General features: G+C 37.4%; 1 protein-coding gene across 1 annotated transcript in view; it reads left to right on the plus strand.

Annotated features, from left to right (window-relative positions):
• Positions 1 to 22638, plus strand: part of Dcc (DCC netrin 1 receptor) — a 1165761-nt gene that overhangs the window by 929819 nt on the left and 213304 nt on the right. The window contains exon 13 of the mRNA XM_052155825.1: positions 14021 to 14162. Within this exon, the coding sequence (XP_052011785.1) occupies positions 14021 to 14162 (142 nt within the window). The remainder of the gene's footprint in view (positions 1 to 14020; positions 14163 to 22638) is intronic.

Raw genomic sequence — 22638 nt, forward strand, 5'->3', positions numbered from 1 at the left:
GATTCACCTTTTGAGTCAGGGTTACTTCACTTAGTATGATGTTCTCTAGCTCCATCCATTTGCCTAAGAATTTCATGAATTCATTGTTTCTAATGGCTGAATAGTACTCCATTGTGTAGATATACCACATTTTTTGCATCCACTCTTCTGTTGAGGGATACCTGGGTTCTTTCCAGCATCTGGCAATTATAAATAGGGCTGCTATGAACATAGTAGAACATGTATCCTTATTACATGGTGGGGAATCCTCTGGGTATATGCCCAGGAGTGGTATAGCAGGATCTTCTGGAAGTGAGGTGCCCAGTTTTCGGAGGAACCGCCAGACTGATTTCCAGAGTGGTTGTACCAATTTGCAACCCCACCAGCAGTGGAGGAGTGTTCCTCTTTCTCCACACCCTCTCCAACACCTGCTGTCTCCTGAATTTTTAATCTTAGCCATTCTGACTGGTGTAAGGTGAAATCTCAGGATTGTTTTGATTTGCATTTCCCTAATGACTAATGAAGTTGAGCATTTTTTAAGATGCTTCTCCGCCATCCGAAGTTCTTCAGGTGAGAATTCTTTGTTTAACTCTGTACCCCATTTTTAATAGGCTTGTTTGGTTTACTATTAATGGTTACTACTAATAAATGAGTATACATAATAAGTGAAACAATGAGTATTGACGTTTATTTCAGTTTCACATGGGATATTTAACCATCTGATAAGATCAGCAGCCTATAGTGATATCATTCACCCGACTGCTCAAATAATAACTTAGCTTCAGTATTACAAAACAAGAGAATGGAACAAGAAATCAATGAATACAATATTTTTGTCTTAAATTAAATATGTTTTGTGTTCTTGTGCTTTTGAAATGTATAGGTTTGCATATAGCTCCCTTGTTGGGGATTTCCACTTTTCCTGGATTACTCTGATACTAAGGGTACTTTATTGCTTTTAGTGGCTTCATTTGAAAGGAATTAATAGTCTGAAAATAAGACTTAGTGATCTCCAAGAGTCAATGAGGGTCCCTAAACATTCAGCATACTTCTAGGGAATGACTTAAGCACTAGAGAGCAAAATCTATTGATACTGACAAATTCTAAAATTATTGCACATAAGATCACTATATCACCAACTCCGGAGAGCAACAAAATTGCTTTATTGTAATGGAATTTTGTCAAAATGTGAATACCTCCTAAAATTATAGTTCCCATTTTGGGGCTCAGAAGAAAGCAGGCCTGATGACTACACTATGAATATCAATAGCAAAATATAACGTGGAAAATGTTATTTTAAATCCAGTATCTTAAAGCACAATGGAGTTACATTCATATAGACCTGGCTTACTTGTTATTTGTTTTTTCCATGTTCCCTCTCTACCTTGTAGTATATTTTGTATTCCCAGTCATATTCTTTATCACTTTACAAGTGCTAGGATAATTATATGTTGCTTTGGAAGACATCTTGGGTGGCAGGAAAATTTAATTGATTTTATCCCAATAAATGGAGCTATACATGTTCATATTTGAGAACAGGAATTAGGAAATCAGTAAAGTATTTCTGTACTACCAATAAAACTATAGCAAAATGAACCATAAAAGAAACCTCTCTTCACACATTTCAATGAATGGGCATAGACTGTCAAAACAATGCTGGTTTTGAATATCTGTATCCTTTATGCAATCAAATTAAAATTTTATAAAAATAATTCAGGGTCTTATTCATTCACTTATTTTTAGGTCTGCAAAATTCAAACATAGAAAAGAATATGTCTTAGGGACCCAGTATTTGTAAACTTGCTTTCATTTTCACCATACTTTTGTATATGTCCAAAGTGACATGCAGTCTATAATGTAAAGTTAAAACAGGAGCAAAGTATTTTATTTTTCAATACAGAACTTTTCTATGCCCTTTTACAAAACAGGACAGAACAGGCAGTGGTGGTGCACGCCTTTAATCCCAGCACTTGGGAGGCAGAAGCAGGTGGATTTCTGAGTTCAAGGCCAGCCTGGTCTACATATTGAATTCCAGAACAGCCAGGGCTGTCAGAGAAACCCTGTCTTGAAAAATCAAAAATAATAAACAAAACAAAACAAAACAGGACAGGGTGTAAAGAAGAACATGTGTCGTGCAATGGTGCTGTTCGGCAAAATGTTCTCATTATTACTTGGCAAATTCCTAAAAACTTCAAGATGTCTCCTGCCCATCCATGTTAGTATTCTTAGTAAATAATCTTTTGTTAGCACATTATCAATATCTCTCTCTCCCTCTTAAATAACAGCTCAGAACAGAATGCTAAATAAAGCATAAATAAATAGTATTTTCTCTGCACAAGACAGACAGATTTAGAAGGTCCCACATTTATTTTTACATAACTGTGCCTAGCAGCTGGTCTTCACTTATCATTCATTGGCTTTAATCATTAAAGAGAATGCTTATTGTATAGAATAAATGTATAACCTGATACCAGAATTCAATTAGCTTGATCATATTAGAGGCTCCTATGTAGACCTCAGCTCTTCATCTATAAATAACAGTTTTTAAAACATTACTTTTAAAACAAAAATTATTTTGTGACAATTTCATACATCTGTGCAATTCATATTGATTGTTCTTGTCTTCCACATCCTCTTAACTACACAAGTCTCATCTCTGTCCACTTTCCACCTACCCTCAATAAATCCTGTCTAGTTCTTCTGTTTTGTGACCCACTGAGTTTATCCGGAGCCATTTATGTAACATGGGTTTGGAGTTCTTCACTGGGACATAATGGCATCAGCAACACTGTATTATCTAAGGCAATGACTCCTTTTCTTTCAGAAGTTCATCAAGAAGTGGTAGGGCCTCTTGGGACTAGTCAGGTGCAGGTTCAAGCTAAGTATTAAAAGTTCTGTGAATTAGTGATAGCTGTGGTTGTGCATGCTTTCTGTTCCTTCTGCAATATGCTCTAAGCTTAAAAGGAATGGTATGAATATTTTGCATTGGGATCGACTGAAACCATCATCTATTCTCAGCATCTCTGGTATCCATGAGTCTCTGAATTTACCTTCATTTATTGCAAAGAGAGGCTTCTCTTATTACTGGTGAGAATATCTTTTTTGACTATGGGTATAAGTACAGATACTTAGAAAGTAGATTAAGTCAATTTATTTAAACAAAAACACCAAGTTAACATCTTTGACATAGTCCTCTTCAGGAAGTGATTGTTGGCTAGGTTTCTAATATGAGAATGGGTTCACTCTTTTAGAGTGGACCTCAGATCCAACCACTGGGTGTGTGGTTGTCACCATAATATTCCTGCCTCAATTTATATAGGAGTGATCATATTATTCCAGTTACTAAATAAGATCATGACAGGTTAGTTTCTATTTTATTATAAAACAAATTAGTGTTTCTTTTATGAATTAAAGCATGATTATAAAATTTCAGTTAAAATTGTATATTTCTTTATTTGTGTGTAATCATTCATTTACAAATTTTCAAAGTTCATGTAGCAGTGATGAACTTCATCAGTCTTCATGAGCTTTAACTTGAATGTGTTTACCAACTTCCCTTCTATTCATTGTGACTAATAGTTTCCTCACATGAATTCACAAATATAAGTTTTGACATGCATCTCAAAATTTTAACATCATTTATTCAAAAGAGATTATGTATTTTAGTAATAAAATAAATCACTACATTATCAAGAAATTCATATAGGCTGCCATGTTGTATCATTGACATTTTTATCAAATTCACACTAATGTTTATAGGTTTATATAGATATCCCATAAAATTTGTAGAATTTGTATAGTTTGTTAAAAGGAAAAATAGGTTTAGGTTTTGTTAATGGAGCTATACTCCTAATTGAGTTTAAAATATTACAAATTAGTAGACTGATTCTTGTTCAAAATCCAAATAAATGTTTAAGACATCTATGAGTGATAAAGTAAATGTTATCATAAAATCCAAAAGTTATTGTTTTTTCTTTTTTTATTGGGTATTATCGTTATTTACATTTCAAAGACTGTCTCCTTTCCCCATTCCCCCACCCTGCCTTCACCCTTGCCTCTGTCCCCCAGAAAACCCCTATCCCATACTCACTTTCCCTGCTTCTATGAGGGTGCTCCCCCAACCACCCAACCACTCCTGCCTCCCAACCCTGGGATTTCCCTACACTGGGGCATCAAGCCTTCACAGGACCAAGGGACACTTCTCTCATTGATGCACTATAAGGCTGTCCTCTGCTACATATGAAGCTGGAGCCATGGGTTCCTCCATGTGTACTCTGGTTGGTGGTTTAGTCCTTGGGATCTCTGTAGGGTCTGGTTGGTTGATATTGTTGCTCTTCATATGGGGTTGCAAACCCCTTCAGCTCCTTCAGTCCTTTCCCTAACTTCCCCATTGGGGACCCTGTACTCAGTCCAATGTTTGGCTGTGAGCATCAAACTCTGTATTTGTCAGGCTCTGGCAGAACCTCCCAGGAAACAGCTATACCAGGATGCCGACAGCAGGCACTTCTTGGCATCCACAATAGTGTCTGGGTTTGGTGACTGTATATGGGATAGATCTCCAGGTGGGGCAGTCTCTGAATGGCCTTTCCTTCAGTCTCTGCTCCACACTTTCTCTCTGTATTTGCTCCTGTGAGTATTTTGTTTCCCCTTCTAAGGACCAAAAGTACCCAAACTTTGGTTTTCCTTCTTCTTGAGCTTCATGTGGCCTATGAATTGTATATTGGGTATTCCAATCTGTTGGGCTAATATTCACTTATCAGTGAGTACATGCCATGTGTGTTCTTTGTAATTTGGTTACCTCACTCAGGATGATATTTTCTAGTTCCAGCCTAAGAATTTCATGAATTCATTGTTTTTAATATCTGAGAAGTACTCCATTGTGTGAACCACATTTTCTGTATACATTCTTCTTTCGAAGGACATCTGGGTTCTTTCCAACTTCTGGCTATTATAAATAAGGCTGCTATGAATATAGTGGAGCAAGTGTCCTTATTACATGTTGGAACATCTTCTGGGTATATGCCCAGGAGTGGTATAGCTGGGTACTCAGGTAACACTAAATCCAATTTCTGAGGAACAGCCATACTGATTTCCAGAGTGGTTGTACCAGCTTGCAATCCCATCAGCAATGGAGGAATGTTCCTCTTTCTCCATATCCTTGCCAGCATCTGCTGTCACCTGAGTTTTTGATCTCAGCCATTGTGACTGGTTTTGATTTGCATTTCCCTGATGACTAAGGATGTCGAACACTTCTTTAGGTGCTTCTCTGCCATTCGATATTCCTCAGGTGAAAATTCTTTGTTCAACCCTGTACCCCATTTTTAATAGGGTTATGTGGCTCTTTGGAGTCTAACTTCTTGAGTTCTTTGTATGTATTGTATATTAGCCATCTGCTGGATGTAGGATTGATAAAGATCTTTTTCCAATCTGTTGTTTGCAGTTTTGTTCTATTGACAGTATACTTTTTAAATAATGAATGTCATCTTTATGCAATTGTTATGTCATACGTGACCATTAGTATTTACTGCTAAGTTCCAGGAGCACAGTGAAAGCTTTTCCAGATTAAGACAACTTCTTGACATGTCTATAAAGAATTGTCATAATTATTTTAACAGATATTGGAAGACCCATTTTACCTTTTGTTTGGGCTGTTCCCTCAGTAAGAGATCTTGAGCTGTATAAAATGAGATTGTAAGCTGAACACTACAGTTACCATTTTCTTTTTCCTTCTTTAGTTTGACTAAATGCCTCAGGCTACTGCTGCTATTCCTGAACCAGCAATGATGAACTATAACTTTGAGCTGAAATGAACCCATTCCTTCTTCAGTTGCCATTATCACAGCATCAGAAGAAAAAAAAATAAGACAGTCTTCATTATGATTTTATTATTGATATTATTTATTCTAAACAAAAAGTTAGTAAATTGTCCTTAGTCAGCTGTTCTTTACATTTTGACTTACCGTTTTCTGTAGTAGTTTGCATCTAGTATAAAAAGTATCTTGTTTATGATAGGTAAGAGAGACACTTATCTATCAGTGTCATGATAAGTATTTAGAATATATATTATATTTATATGATTAAATATTATATCTGTTTAGAAAAATGGCAGCAGTAGGTTCTGCTCTAGAGCCCATGACATTTCTAGCTGTAGGTATTTAGCTACTTTTACAGTACTCAAAATTGATTCCCTCACATATAATGGCCTTTAAATCCAATAAGACAGATGTTGCCCCAAAGATATAACACCAAGATTGAACCATTGGAGATATCTTATTGGACTAGTCACAGTTATGGTTCACAGGTTTTACAACAAGATATGCAGGGCTTTGGATTTCTTTTCTCCCTTGGTAGCTTAGATAACATCTTCGGGCATTTTGAGAGCTTGTCTTGTGGGAGGAGACTTCCAGGTCAGTTATAGCTCAATTCATTGATGCTTTATATCTTGTGAGTTGTGTCAATAACACCTTAACAGTGTGCTGTCAACAACCACTTTATATCCTGAGTGGTAGCCAAGTAAAATGTTTGTGCATTTAATATTTGCCTATGTTTTTTTTTTAAATACTGTCAGTGTAGTTCCTACCATCTCCCACTTTCTCCACTTTAGCCTATCTCTCCCTTTTCCCATTTCCTCTTTCTGAACACATGTGTCCTAAAAATCCCCACACTCTAGACATCTCCACCATGGTACTTTTCCCTGTCTTTTATTCTGTAGTTACTTCAGGTTATGTCCTCATACCTAAAAACTCAGAGGTAGAAACCCTAAATTAGAGAGCACACAGTTTTTCTGCCTGGTCCTGCTAAATCTCAGTCACTATAATGTTTTCTATTACCATTTCCCTGCAAATTTCATAAATCAATTTTTATTTACAGCTGAATAGAATTCTATTGTGTATATATATATATATATATATATATATATATATATATATATATATGATACATTTTTAATTATGTACTAACTAGTTGTGAGGACAGCAGCAATGGACATGGCTGTGCCTGTGGAGTGGGATGTTGAATCCAGTATAGCTGACTAATATGGTAGATCTACTTTTATCATTTTTGAAATCTAACATGCTTATCTCCAGAATGACTGCAAAATATGATCAACAATGAATGTCCTCTCTCCATGCGTGCTTGTCAGGGTTGGTTGCCAGCTCTTTCCTAAATAGTGAATATTTTTACTGGGCTAAGATGAAAACTCAACATAGATTTAGTTTGCATTTCTCTGATTGCTACAGATTCTGGTAACTCTTTAAGTGGGTTGTTTATCTGACAATTTTACCCCAGTGAATTATTATAATCTACTGAGCTGCTTATGTCTGACACATAAGCTTTTAAATTATTATTTTTCCTCTTGCTACTGAAATTTGGAAAAGTAGCCAAATTCTCTTGAGTGAGTTTCTAAAGACATTTATTGAGTAACTTCGTTTTTTTATATATTATTCTGGTTTTTTTTCTTTGTTCTATGCTTTCTCACTACTTAGCATGATGTTTCTATTTGCTAAAATAAAAAATAAGGATTGCATTCCTCTTAAGCAAGATGCTCAGAAAATGTATACGAAAGAATAATAGTTCCTAATGTGTTTCTTTCTTGCTGATTTATCCTCTGTAATTTGAAGGAGAAAAATGCTATATAAAGTCAAAAACAAAAAACAACAACACCAACAACAAAAATCAAAAATATAAAAAAAGCAACAACAACAAAAATCTTCCACTCCCAAAAATCTATATTCTCAATAATATTTATCTTGTTTCTTTTTCCTTTCCAAAATATTCCACTTTTAGAATCATTCATTGACAATGAAGTTACTGGTTGAGTTTGTGAGCAGAGGGACTCTCTAGCATGTGAGCACTGTTATCTAGGAACATTCTCTATGCTATATGCAAATCAAAGTCTGGATGAGGATAATACAGAGTGACTGTAACTAAGAATACTAGTGGGTGATCCAAGGGATGTGTGCTCTTTTGAAGTGATTCCAGAATGTCTTAATAAGAAGTGCATGTGGCCCAATGAGGACTGAGAGTTTATCTCAGTATTCAATCCATTTCTTATGAGACACAAGCCACTAAAAGTACAGAGAGGAATGGACAGTCTAGAATGGATTTAAAACTAGTCCCAGAACCTCCAGACCTATGCATAGTTCTAGCAAGGCCATTGTGAGTTCTTTTGCAAACTGGAACTTCCCAGTCCCTTAAATAAGAAAGCTTGTCAGATACCACCACAGTGAGATAATAGAATATTTTCGGAGAGTATCACAGAGCTCCAAATGGACCAAATCTCATCTGAACATCCTATTATATAGCTGATGTATCAATTTACTATGAGATGTGCATTTAAAAATAGAAGTTGGAAAAAGAATAAAGTCTTATGACATGAGCGTCTGAGAAAACTTGGGTTGGTAGGCTTTATCAGTTATTTTTCTTGTTTTCTTATGCACTCTTCATATGCATATAAATGGAAAGGCAAGTAAGCTGTTAACAAATGATGACCAAAAAATAGAAAAATCCATGTTGCTTGTTTAGACAAGAGTATCCCAAGAAATTTGGAATTCAGTCAGGTAGACCATTTTCATAATAATTTATAAACCTTACTCTTCACCACCATAATCACAACCTTGCCATCTTACTCTGGATTTCCTCATGTTTTGCCTTTTTTCTCCACCTTTCATGAGTTGGAATTACACATGGACGGTCAGGTGTATTCATCATATGCATGGGTGGTAGAGATACAAATCAGATCTTTATGTTGGCAAAGAAAATATTTTTCTACTGAGACATATCTATAGCCCTCTTTTCCATTTAAGCAAGTAGGAGATGTTGGGGACTATATTGCCGAAGAACCGCTCAATTATTCTGTAAGTATAAAATGAGAACATTGAACTCAGTGGTTAGAAAATATTCCAGTATTGCCACATAGAAACCTCAGGGTAAGGATTAATCTAAGTCTATAACTCAGTAATTATTAATTGTTAGAAGTGTCTGAATTGGTGAAAACAAAAATTTTAGGTGACCATAAATGTTAATCTGCAGGTTTTTTTAATTCTAGTTTTTCTTGCTAATTTCTAAAGCACTTTTAGCAAAGAACATATTCATATATTGAAAAAGTGTATAGGGGGCAGGAAGTTAGAGACAAGAAGATGGCTGGGAAAGAACTCATTGACATTACATCAGTGTGCATGCTGATCCACGTTCACTTATCTGAGACATTCTTTGTGTTTTAGACAGGCATATCTCTCACATTTTGCCATCCACCTAATACCATGTTATCTAGCTATCAGATATTGTATGACCTGAAGTTGCTTTATGAGTTTATGACATTTTGATTTTAATATTACTTCACTGTCATTGACTTTATTATTATTTCCTATTTTTAAATGTCTTTTTCACCCTCTCCATAAAGTTCTGCTCAAATTTGAATGATGAACTTTTAGTAAAGTGTATTTGGCCATATAAGACATAATCAATCTTTGTATCTTGAGCCTCTAAGACCATCCAGTTCTTGGCATTCTGCCTTTCATAGTTGATGGCTCTTTCTTCTGTTAGACCTGGGAAGCCATGACTTGAGTTTTGCTCAGTCCCATGTATATATTGTGAATGAGTAATGACTAAATGAATAAGATTCCTAATGCTGTATGCTTCCTTTGAGAGGCAATATTAAAATGGCAATGAAATTCCACCTTTATAATCACAGTATTTCAGCTTCAATACTGTCGCATCAATTATAGGACACGTGATTTTAAGTTACTTCACCACACTACATTTAATGTTACAGAACAAAAGACAAAACAATGAATTGCAACTCACAGTTGTCAGGACTATAAATTCATCCCTCATGTAGAGTGTGTACCATTATCATGTCTATAGTTGATTAAATGTGGTGTTAATAAATACTAAAATATAGTGGTCTACCTGTCATATTAGTGTATTTGTGGAAGACAATGATTTCAGTAATTCCATGTTCTCTTAAAATTAATCTAGCATGGCATATAAGTTAATCAAGTGATATAAGGAATAGTTTATATAATACATAAGATTATCTTTAAAATTTTTGAATACTTTACATATATCAACTATAAATTATATATTTGCAAAACTGTTGTTGATCCTTGCCATTTGTAAAGCCTGTATCTGTGAAATGAATAATCACTAAAGTACCACAATTTTAATATTAATGGTCCTTCTGTGGTCTTGTGCAGGATAGTAAATATATTGTCAGCCTTTATCCTGCCTTCTTCTTTAAAATCTCACACTGAAAATGAATGTGCTTTTTAATTGGCCTTTTATTTTCATGATCTGTTTTTATTAGTAACAGGTTTTTGTGGCTCTTAAATGTAGTACTGTCATCTGTTTATTCAAAGTTACTAAATACAAGAAGACAGTGATGTGCCCCTTGTGGAGAATTGGGAATAAGTAAGCTAGGTTGGGTATTAAAAATCAATTTTAACCAGTAATATTAAATAAAGTATTTTAAAGGAAACCACAAGAATCCCATGTTATAGACAAATTGACATGGATTTTGTGGTAAGAGCCTGGAAGAAATCCAAATTACTATTTTTCTGTAGGTGCAATGTTTCAATATTGAGAATTGGGATTTCATGAGGTTTTAATAGAAAGTAAATGTACTATTGAAAATATACTATTTGCCACATTTTATGATTGTTATGATACTTAGTAAAGAACTATATCTTCTATGACTTAATCTGCATGTATAAAATATTCAATTATTTTAAAGAAGCATCTATTTAGTGAGATAATGATCATGGATAGCTCTTTCCTTAGACAGCAATGTCCTGCATTAAGCTTCGTGTCCCAAGACCAAAGTCTCTTGTGACCCAGACTCAAGAGTCTGTCCCTTGACATATGCTCCGGCTTCTTTCTAAAAGCTGCTTATTTATTCTACTACCTCCAAAAACAATTTTTAATGGTTGCTTTTTTAAGTAAATATAAATTTTGTCAAAATACCCCATGTTTATTTTCTTTAAAAAGTTAACTAACACCAACAAGCATACAGAAAAGTTCAATAAGCCATGAAAAGATCCAATTTTTTGCTTTCATTCATGTAACAAGCATGAAATTGGAGTTGAGGAAATTTACATCAACAGGGAAAGTGAGATTGTATTCGTGTGTAACTAAGCCCAAAGTGTCACTGCCTCTGCAACTGTTCTGTACTTTATTTTTGTAACCTAAGTTTTTCCTATTCTTGGATTTAATCGAAATGTAACGATTCAGAATATTCATTTTGTATGTGGTGACTTAGCATATGAAACTATGTCAAATTAGTATTTTCTCTTTTGAAGACACACAACTTACTAAAGCATAAGCCAATGGTATTTATAAGAACCGTGATAGTCAAAGGTGAGCCAGGCAGGTAATGAAAGTGTACAGGTTCCCTTCACAAAGGAGAATCCAGTAGGGCCCTTAGGCAGTTCATGGGCTGAGTAAATAATCTCTTTGAGGACTCAGTAGGATGAGAGACCAGACATTGGCTCGGCAGTCTGCCCAGACATGGGCTCTAGTGTCCTATTTGCTATGGTCCGTCTGCAGTAGGATTTGTTCAGGCCATCAAATCCAGAGTGAAACCAGAGAAAGCTGCTTCCTATATTATTCAGAAGGCGGAGAGGAGAGGGTAGGTAGAAAAGGCACTCATCAGGGTAAGACATAAAGCACTGTGCCCCAATGCCCTTACACTGCCAACCCTTCCCATCTTATCCTTCTAAAGATGGCAACTTTCATATTTCAAGAGTTTAAACTGCCTGTTTACTTCTTGTTTTAATTCAAAGTTAACTTGAAGCCATACACACTCATGATCTGTTCCTAAAACCATCGGAATTACTTTTAACTTTGCATTTCTTACCTTTCTTAATCCTCTGGGTCTTTTTTTTTTTTAAATTTTCTATATTCTTCGTTTACATTCCAAATGATTTCCTATTTCCCATTTTCCTCTTTCCATAAGTCACATAAACCCTCTTCCCTCTGCCTGTTCCCCAATCAACCCCCTCCCAATTCTCTGTCCTGGTAATCCCCTACATTGCTGCATCAAGCCTTTCCAGGACCAGGGACCTCTCCTTCCTTCTTCTTGGGAATGATTTCTTATGTGAATTGTGTCTTGGGTATTCAGAGCTTCTGGGCTAATATACACTTATCAGTGACTGTATTTCATGTGTGTTCTTTTGTGAATGGGTTACCTCACTTAGGATGATATTTCTGGAGGACCCTGCTATACCACTCCTGGGCATATACCCTGACGATTCCCCGGCATGCAATAAGGACATCTGCTCCACTATGTTCATAGCAGTCTTATTTATAATAGCCAGAAGCTGAAAAGAGCCCAGATGTCCCTCAATGGAGGAATGGATACAGAAAATGTGGTATATTAACACAATGGAATACTACTCAGCAATTAAAAACAATGAATTCATGAGATTCTTAGGCAAATGGTTGGAAGGAGATATCATTTTAATGATCAGAATGTTAACTTATATCCTGCTCTGCTTGATTCCTTATGTTCTAATGCTGTTGATTTTCAAAATTTTGTGCCCAGACACCTCTCACAAAGATATATCTACTATATTAAATGTGATTCTTTTACATTTGTTCTGTTAAATACTTTGTGATCACCTTTAAGCTAATCCTGAATTCTTCCACTCTTATACATTAGGCTTTTATTGGAAGGTTAAGTAACTTTTTACCATCTTTTCTTTTGTATTGTTTTATTTTTCTTTTGTAATTTTCTATCTCATATTTGCTGCCTTTCCATTCTCTTAACTTACAATTTGCATGTTAGAGATTATGAACTAGATTTTAGTGTTTTAGCCTTTCTCTACAATTCACTACTGTCTTTTTTCCTTCTTAATTTTTAAATATATATTTTCATTTATCTTAATGTATCTATAGATTTTTTTCATTTTTACTCCCTTATTTTTCAAGCTTGTTTAGTATCTCAGTCTACTTGTATTTTCATTATTCCCTAGATCGAACATTTTCTTCCAGATTTTAGGTGTGCAATTGTTATATTTTTCAGAGATCTTTTGTGCATTGCTATTGTTTGTCTCAGAACACTTTATTGTGGACTTCTGTCTTCATGTTTTCTCAGTGTGTGTCACACACTCTGATATCTGATCATATGAAATTACCACTATATATAAAAATGAAGTTCTAAAACTCAGACTTGTAAAGGGCAAACTCTGGGTCCTGATGGGTCTTGTTAAGGTATAGATCCACTGTTGGGGACTCAGGCTGGGGTCTTTTTGTCTAGTTAAAAGTTCTGAATTTTCTGTCACAAAGGGTTATAGGATATTGCCCCTAGCTAACTTAAGTTCCCCTGAGTACTGGATGACAGAAGAAAATGTGGAGGCCTCACATCTCTGACCTAATAACCCCTTCCTACACCCCTGCTCACTGCTGTGCCTCTTATCTGAATCTACGGCCTTTGTGTTCAACAACTTGAGCACTGAGCTCCCTGCTACTCCAGTCAGTGAGGGTTAGAATACCAGCTTGCTAGATGGAAGAAGCTACAGTTTAAATCCAATTCAAGCTTTCCAAGTAGTCTCTCTGTCCATCACTGTGCCTCAGTACCATGCTCGAGTTGTATAGGTCCCAGAATTAAATGATTTTTAAGTGGAAGTTATCTTGATTTTCATTAATGTTTCTTTTTTTAAAGTTCTTAGGCCTAGTTTTTTCCTTTGCCTTAAGTATACACCAACCTGTTCATGTCAGTCATCTGAAATCTCCTGGCTATGATATCGGATATTTCAGTGTTTTTTTTATTATTTAGAATCCTTTATTATCATTTTAATGGTGGTTGCGAGGGAGACATGGTATTGCACATTATTAGTCAAATAACTTGTATGCATCAGTTCTAAAATAAAGCAGGTATGTTCCTGTCAGACTGTAGGAACAGGGTTCACTCGGAGTCCAGGCCTTATTATACTTGCTTCTCTGTTTTATTCACACCTGTGCTTGGTTCACTTCTCTGACCCTGCTCAGTTGTCTTTCTCTCTTCACTGTCTTCATTTACATTTATTTTATTTTTATTTTCCAGAGTATCAAAGTAAGCTGGCTCCCTCCTCCATCGGGAACCCAAAATGGATTTATTACTGGCTATAAAATTCGACATAGAAAGACTACCCGCAGGGGTGAGACGGAAACACTGGAACCAAATAACCTCTGGTACCTCTTCACAGGTCAGTGTTCACACAGTGCAGTCTGGCAAGCTTTTGATGAATTAAATGCTTTAGGAATAAAATATACTCTCACTTCAAAGGAACATCGACTTTTTTTTTCCTGGCAGCTGACATTTATTGGCCCAAACAAGAATAACCTTTGTATTTTTAACTTTATATGCCCTGTAATGCTTTCACTACCCGTTTTCCTCTGTATCATCATCTCAATAAGCGTATCATAGAACTGTTACCTATGTTACTTCTCAGAATCGCTGACTCAGGAACTCTTACTGCCTATTAACTTGTAACTTTTTAGTTAACGACTTTTAAAAGGCTTCTAATGAAATGGCTCTATATGTTCCTCTCTGTGGTCCCCCTCCTCACCACAAATTAACAAGAGAGATAGAATGCTGTGCTTTCTATAAATGCATAAATCTACTTTTGCAGAATTATTGGTGGAATTCATAGTTTAATATTCACTAATTAATATTAATTAATATTCACAAAACTGGATCCAGTGTTCATAAAGGAAAATTTCTGATTTGATAACACGAGAAACATATATTTTCTTATAGTTTTGCAACCTTAGTGTATGTTCATGTAAGTTCCTAGTGAGCAAACTAAGAAGTCGTCTAAACTTAGTGGTCCGGAGGAGCTGAAGGGGTTTACAGCCCCATGGGAAGAGGAATGACTTCAGACACCCAGACACCCCAAGACTCCCAGGGACTGAACCATCAACCAAGGGGTACACATGGTTCCAGCCAAAAATGTGGCAGAGGAGTGCCTTTTTGGGCATCAGTGGGAGGAGTGGTCTTTGGTCAGGTAAAGGCTCAATAGAGGCCCCAACAAAGGGAAACAGATGGGAGGGGGAAGTTTGGGGGGGAGCTGGGACTGTGTAGGGTAAAGGGACATATACATGGAGGCAGGGGTGCGAGGAGGGGTAGGGAATTTTGGGGGATGGGGGCTTTTGGGAGGGGGGAAATTGGGAAAGGTTTTACCATTGGCAATGTAAATGAAGAAGATAATCAATTAAAAAAAAAAGAAAAAAGAGAGAGGTAAGAAAGAGAGGAGGGGGGCCCAGCACAGTCTTTTATAGGCTAGGCCTACCTGGCTGTTGCCAGGCAACTGTGGGGAGGGGCGTACGTAGCTGTTGCCAGGTAATTGTGGGGTGGAGCTTAGACAGAATCCTAACACTATATACCTTCTTTACTTGTTTTTTTGTATATTGACTTTTTAATCCCTTAGAATATCATGTCCAGTTAATAATGAGTCAAGCAATATTTGTCCTGTAGACTGTTAATTTTAAAAATTCCAAGGATACAATGAGGTTTCCTCTGTCTTTGTCTGTCTGTCTGCATGTCTGTATCTCAGTCTCTCAGTCTTTCGGTTTCAGTGAGTCTCTCTGTAGAAGATATGCGTGGTTCTTTCTCCAGACTCCATACTCTCAGAAATAGGATTCAAACTCAAAATAAATTTACAAATGGCCATATAGCTAGGTTTCATTTTATTAGATCATAATGTAAATTATCCCATTTATTTTAATCAACATTTATCCATGTGGTTGAATACATGTGCTCAGGTATTAAGTATCCCTCTTGCCACATTTGCCTAGGCAAATCTCTCACTTGACTTCTTGATCTCAGAACTTTCTCTCCTCCCAGATGTCTAACTTTCTTTTCTACACTTTTCTATAGGCTATAAGCTTTTTTTAATAGACAGATGAAGCATCTATACAACACATAGAATTCTCTCTCTCTCTCTCTCTCTCTCTCTCTCTCTCTCTCTCTCCTGCTTTCTCTCTCTCTCTCTCTCTCTCTCTCTCTCTCTCTCTCTCTCTCTCTCTCTCTCTCTCTCCCTGCTGCTGTGTGCTTATGTGTGTTAGTACTAACATGTTTCTCTTTGATGACGGAAATTTTAAAACACATAATATGAGAAATGAAATTGTCTAGTGTGTTTTAAGGAAACATGAGCAAAGACTCGATAAATTGCATTCATACTTTCATGAATAAAAATATACCTCTCCATAATTATACCGAATAAGTGTTCCTATCTATTGCCAAGAAGGAATTCTTGGCAAATAATAATAAAAGATCAACTTCAAGCACGATCAAGCAGAGAAAGGCAACCAGCAAATTCTTCAGTCCCATGGCCAGCATCTAGAGCTAGAGACAGCATTAGTCTCCATCATGCTTGGCTAGCCCCACACATACCACTCCTCTACAAGCTGCAAACGTAGCTGCTCCTTTTCTGCCTGTTCTATTCCATGCCTCAGCTTTCCACACTATTGATGTCTGTGGCATCAACACCATCCCAGTTCTCTATTGCATTGATTTCCCCCTCCACAGCTTAATTCAATGGAATTCTACTCACAGCCCAAGATTTCCCGCACAGAATCGAACTCTGCCCACCACAGGCTGTCTCAATAACTTTTTAGGACCTTGGTTCTGACCTCCATGATATTCTTATTCTCTCTTTCATTTCTCATGCCTGGAAAATCAGCAGCACATAGAGAGCACTGCCTGCAACTAGCTACTGATCTATTCTGAATGCCATCTGCCACAGCCATAGTGGTAGCTGTGTACTTTGGCAACTGAACTCCCTGCAGTGGGTGTTTTGATCAAGGAAACCCTTTAGCACAATACCCAATTCCTGCTCTCATTTCTATTGAATTTGCAATTTTACAACTTGGAACCCCTGATGAGTTGCCTTCAGGACACCTTTACTGTTTTCCAGTGCATAATAGCAGGTTTCTCTGGTGGCATCCATCTCCTTAACAATTACAGCTTCCACTTCCAACCAGGCTTGACTGAAACTTTAAATTTGTACATAAAATTTGACTCATGAAAATACATGTTTATATTCTCACATCTCTGATTGTGGCTCACTGTCTCTGTGTCCATCTGCTTGTCTCAGTCTCTCTCTGTCTCTGTCTCTGTCTCTGCCCTTTCTCTCTGTCTCTCTGTCTCTCTGTCTCTGTCTCTCTTTTCTTTTTTATTAGATATGTTCTTTATTTACATTTCAAATGATTTCCCCTTTCCTGGTTTCCCAACCCCCTGAATGTCCCATAAGCCATCTCCCCTCCTTCTTTCCCCAATCAACACCCTCCTGCTTCCCTGTCCTGGTATTCCCCTACACTGCTGCATGGAACCTTTACAGGACCAGGGCTTCTTCTCCCTTTGATGTCCAACAAGGCCATCCTCTGCAGCCTATGTGTCTGGAGCCATGGATAACTCCATGTGCGCTCTCTGGTTGATGGTTTTGTCCTGGGAGCTCTGGGAGTACTGGGTGGCTCATATCATTGTTCCTCCTATAGTGCTGCAAACCCCTTCAACTCCTTGAGTCCTTTCTCTGGCTTCCCCACTGGGGACCCTGTGCTCAGTTCAATGTCTGGTTGAGAATGTCCCCCTCTGTATTTGTCATGCACTAGCAGAGACTCCCAGGTGACAGCTAGATCAAGCTCCAGTCAGCTAGTATTTGTGGGCATCAATAATAGTGTCTGGGTTTTGTAACTGTATATGGATTAGATCACTAGGTGGGGGAGTCTCTGGATGGTCTTTCCCTCAGACTCTGCTCCACACTTTGTCACTGTATCTCCTTCTGTGTGTATTTTGTACCCATTCAAAGAAGGACCAGAGTATCCATATTTTGTTCTTCCTTCTTCTTGGGCATCATTTGACATGTGAATTGTGTCTTAGGTATTCCAAACTTCTGGGCTAATATCCACATATCAATGTTCTTTTGTGATTGGGTTACCTCACTTAGGATGATATTTTCCAGTTCCACCCATTTGCCACCCATTTGCCTAAGAATTTCATGAATTCATTGTTTTTAATACCTGAGTTCATAGTGTAAATATACCATATTTTCTGTATTCATTCCTCCATTGGGGACATCTGGGTTCTTTCCAGGTTCTAGCTATTATACATAAGGCTAATATGAGCATAGTGGCGCATGTGTCCTTATCACATACTGGGGAATCCTCTGGATAAATGCCCAGGAGTGGTATATCATGCCCAGTTTTCTGAGGAACTGCCAGACTGATTTACAGAGTGGTTGTAGCAGCTTGCAATAGTTGTGGAGTAGTGTTCCTCTTTCTACACATCTTCTCCAGCAACAGCTGTCTCCTGAGTTTTTTTTTTTTTTTTTTTTTTTTTTTTTTTTTTTTTATTCGATATAATTTATTTACATTTCAAATGATTTCCCCTTTTCTAGCCCCCCCACTCCCCGAAAGTCCCGCAAGCCCCCTTCTCTTCCCCTGTCCTCCCACCCACCCCTTCCCACTTCCCCGTTCTGGTTTTGCTGAATACTGTTTCACTGAGTCTTTCCAGAACCAAGGGCCACTCCTCCTTTCTTCTTGTACCTCATTTGATGTGTGGATTATGTTTTGGGTATTCCAGTTTTCTAGGTTAATATCCACTTATTAGTGAGTGCATACCATGATTCACCTTTTGAGTCTGGGTTACCTCACTTAGTATGATATTCTCTAGCTCCATCCATTTGCCTAAGAATTTCATGAATTCATTGTTTCTAATGGCTGAATAGTACTCCATTGTGTAGATATACCACATTTTTTGCATCCACTCTTCTGTTGAGGGATACCTGGGTTCTTTCCAGCATCTGGCAATTACAAATAGGGCTGCTATGAACATAGTAGAACATGTATCCTTATTACATGGTGGGGAGTCTTCTGGGTATATGCCCAGGAGTGGTATAGCAGGATCTTCTGGAAGTAAGGTGCCCAGTTTTCGGAGGAACCGCCAGACTGATTTCCAGAGTGGTTGTACCAATTTGCAACCCCACCAGCAGTGGAGGAGAGTTCCTCTTTCTCCACACCCTCTCCAACACCTGCTGTCTCCTGAATTTTTAATCTTAGCCATTCTGACTGGTGTAAGATGAAATCTTAGGGTTGTTTTGATTTGCATTTCCCTAATGACTAATGAAGTTGAGCATTTTTTAAGATGCTTCTCCGCCATCCGAAGTTCTTCAGGTGAGAATTCTTTGTTTAACTCTGTACCCCATTTTTTAATAGGGTTGTTTGGTTTTCTGGAGTCTAACTTCTTGAGTTCTTTATATATATTGGATATTAGCCCTCTATCTGATGTAGGATTGGTGAAGATCTTTTCCCAATTTGTTGGTTGCCGATTTGTCCTCTTGATGGTGTCCTTTGCCTTACAGAAACTTTGTAATTTTATGAGGTCCCATTTGTCAATTCTTGCTCTTAGAGCATACGCTATTGGTGTTCTGTTCAGAAACTTTCTCCCTGTACCGATGTCCTCAAGGGTCTTCCCCAGTTTTTTTTCTATTAGCTTCAGAGTGTCTGGCTTTATGTGGAGGTCCTTGATCCATTTGGATTTGAGCTTAGTACAAGGAGACAAGGATGGATCAATTCGCATTCTTCTGCATGCTGACCTCCAGTTGAACCAGCACCATTTGTTGAAAAGGCTATCTTTTTTCCATTGGATGTTTTCAGCCTCTTTGTCGAGGATCAAGTGGCCATAGGTGTGTGGGTTCATTTCTGGATCTTCAATCCTGTTCCATTGATCCTCCTGTCTGTCACTGTACCAATACCATGCAGTTTTTAACACTATTGCTCTGTAGTATTGCTTGAGGTCAGGGATACTGATTCCCCCAGATTTCCTTTTGTTGCTGAGAATAGTTTTAGCTATCCTGGGTTTTTTGTTGTTCCAGATGAATTTGATAATTGCTCTTTCTAGCTCTGTGAAGAATTGAGTTGGGATTTTGATGGGTATTGCATTGAATCTGTATAGTGCTTTAGGCAAAATGGCCATTTTAACTATATTGATTCTGCCGATCCATGAGCATGGGAGGTTTTCCCATTTTTTGAGGTCTTCTTCCATTTCCTTCTTCAGAGTCTTGAAGTTCTTGTCATACAGATCTTTCACATGTTTGGTAAGAGTCACCCCAAGATACTTTATACTGTTTGTGGCTATTGTGAAGGGGGTCATTTCCCTAATTTCTTTCTCAGCCTGCTTATCCTTTGAGTATAGGAAGGCCACTGATTTGCTTGAGTTGACTTTATAACCTGCCACTTTGCTGAAGTTGTTTATCAGCTGTAGGAGCTCTCTAGTGGAGTTCTTTGGGTCACTTAGGTAGACGATCATGTCGTCTGCAAATAATGATAGTTTGACTTCTTCCTTTCCAATTTGTATCCCTTTGACCTCCTTATGTTGTCGAATTGCCCGAGCTAGTACCTCAAGTACAATATTGAAAAGATAAGGAGAAAGGGGGCAGCCTTGTCTGGTCCCTGATTTCAGTGGGATTGCTTCAAGTTTCTCTCCATTTAGTTTGATGCTGGCTACCGGTTTGCTGTATATTGCTTTTACTATGTTTAGGTATGGGCCTTGAATTCCTGTTCTCTCCAAGACTTTAAGCATGAAGGGATGCTGAATTTTGTCAAATGCTTTTTCAGCATCCAATGAAATGACCATGTGGTTTTGTTCTTTGAGTTTGTTTATGTAGTGGATTGTATTGATGGATTTCCGTATATTGAACCAACCCTGCATTCCTGGGATAAAGCCTACTTGATCATGGTGGATGATCGTTTTGATGTGTTCTTGGATTCGGTTGGCAAGAATTTTATTGAGTATTTTTGCATCGATGTTCATAAGGGAAATTGGTCTGAAGTTCTCTTTCTTTGTTGGATCTTTGTGTGGCTTTGGTATCAGCGTAATTGTGGCTTCGTAGAAGGAATTGGGTAGTGTTCCTTCTGTTTCTATTTTGTGGAATAGTTTGAAGAGTATTGGTGTTAACTCTTCTTTGAAGGTCTGGTAGAATTCTGCACTGAAGCCATCTGGTCCTGTGCTTTTTTTGGTTGGAAGACTTTCTATGACTCCTTCTATTTCTTTAGGCATTATGGGACTGTTTAGATGGTCTAGTTGGTCCTGATTTAATTTTGGTATTTGGTATCTGTCAAGGAAATTGTCCATTTCCTCCAGATTCTCCAGTTGTGTTGAGTATAGGCTCTTGTAGTAGGATCTGATGATTTTTTGGATTTCCTCAGTTTCCGTTGTTATATCTCCCTTTTCATTTCTAAGTTTGTTAATTTGGATACTTTCTCTGTGCCCTTTGGTCATTCTGGCTAAGGGTTTATCTATCTTGTTGATTTTCTCAAAGAACCAGCTCCTGGTATTGTTGATTTTTTGTATGGTTCTCTTTGTTTCTACTTGATTGATTTCGGCCCTGAGTTTGATGATTTCCTGCCTTCTACTCCTCCTGGGCGAAATAGCTTCTTTTTGTTCCAGGGCTTTCAGGTGTGTCATTAAGCTGGTAATGTATGCTCTCTCCATTTTCTTTTTGGAGGCACTCAGGGCTATGAGTTTTCCTCTTAGCACTGCTTTCATTGTGTCCCATAGATTTGGGTATGTTGTGTTTTCATTTTCATTGTGTTCTAAAAAGTCTTTAATTTCTTTCTTTATTTCTTCCTTGACCAAGGTATCATTGAGTAGAGTATTGTTCAGTTTCCACGTGTATGTGGGCTTTCTGTTGTTTCTGTTGCTATTGAAGACCACTTTTACTCCATAGTGATCAGATAGGAGGCATGGGATTAGTTCGATCTTCTTATATTTGTTGAGGTCTGTCTTGTGACCAATTATATGGTCGATTTTGGAGAAGGTACCATGAGGTGCTGAGAAAAAGGTATATTCTTTTGTTTTAGGATAGAATGTTCTATATATATCTGTTAAATCTAATTGGTCCAAAGCTTCAATTAGTTTCATTGTGTCCCTGTTTAGTTTCTGTTTTCCTGATCGGTCCATTGAGGAAAGTGCAGTGTTGAAGTCACCCACAATTATTGTGTTAGGTGCAATGTGTGCTTTTAGTTTTAATAAAGTTTCTTTTACAAAAGAGGGTGCCCTTACATTTGGGGCATAGATGTTCAGGATTGTCAGTTCTTCTTTTTGTATTTTTCCTTTGACCAGCAAGAAGTGTCCCTCTGGGTCTCTTTTGATGACTTTGGGTTGAAAGTCAATTTTATCTGATATTAAAATGGCTACTCCAGCTTGTTTCCTGAGACCATTTGCTTGTAAAATTGTCTTCCAGCCTTTTACTCTAAGGTAGTGTTTGTCTTTGACCCTGAGGTGTGTTTCCTGTAAGCAGCAAAATGTAGGGTCCTGTTTACGTATCCATTCAGTTAGTCTGTGTCTTTTTATTGGGGCATTAAGTCCATTGATGTTAAGAGATATTAAGGAATAGTGATTGTTACTTCCTATCATTTTTGACGTTATTTTTTAAATTTGAATGCTTAACTTCTTTTGGGTTTGATGAAAGGTTACTATCTTGCTTTTTCCAAGGTGAAGTTTCCCTCCTTGTATTGGTGTTGTCCTCCTATTATCCTTTTTAGGGCCGGGTTTGTGGATAGATATTGGGTAAACTTGGTTTTGTCATGAAATATCTTAGTTTCTCCATCTATGGTGATTGAGAGTTTTGCTGGATATAGTAGTTTTGGTTGGCATTTGTGTTCTCTTAGAGTCTGCATGAG

Source organism: Apodemus sylvaticus, chromosome 13 (genome assembly GCF_947179515.1).
Source record: "Apodemus sylvaticus chromosome 13, mApoSyl1.1, whole genome shotgun sequence".
NCBI classification, from domain to species: domain Eukaryota; kingdom Metazoa; phylum Chordata; class Mammalia; order Rodentia; family Muridae; genus Apodemus; species Apodemus sylvaticus.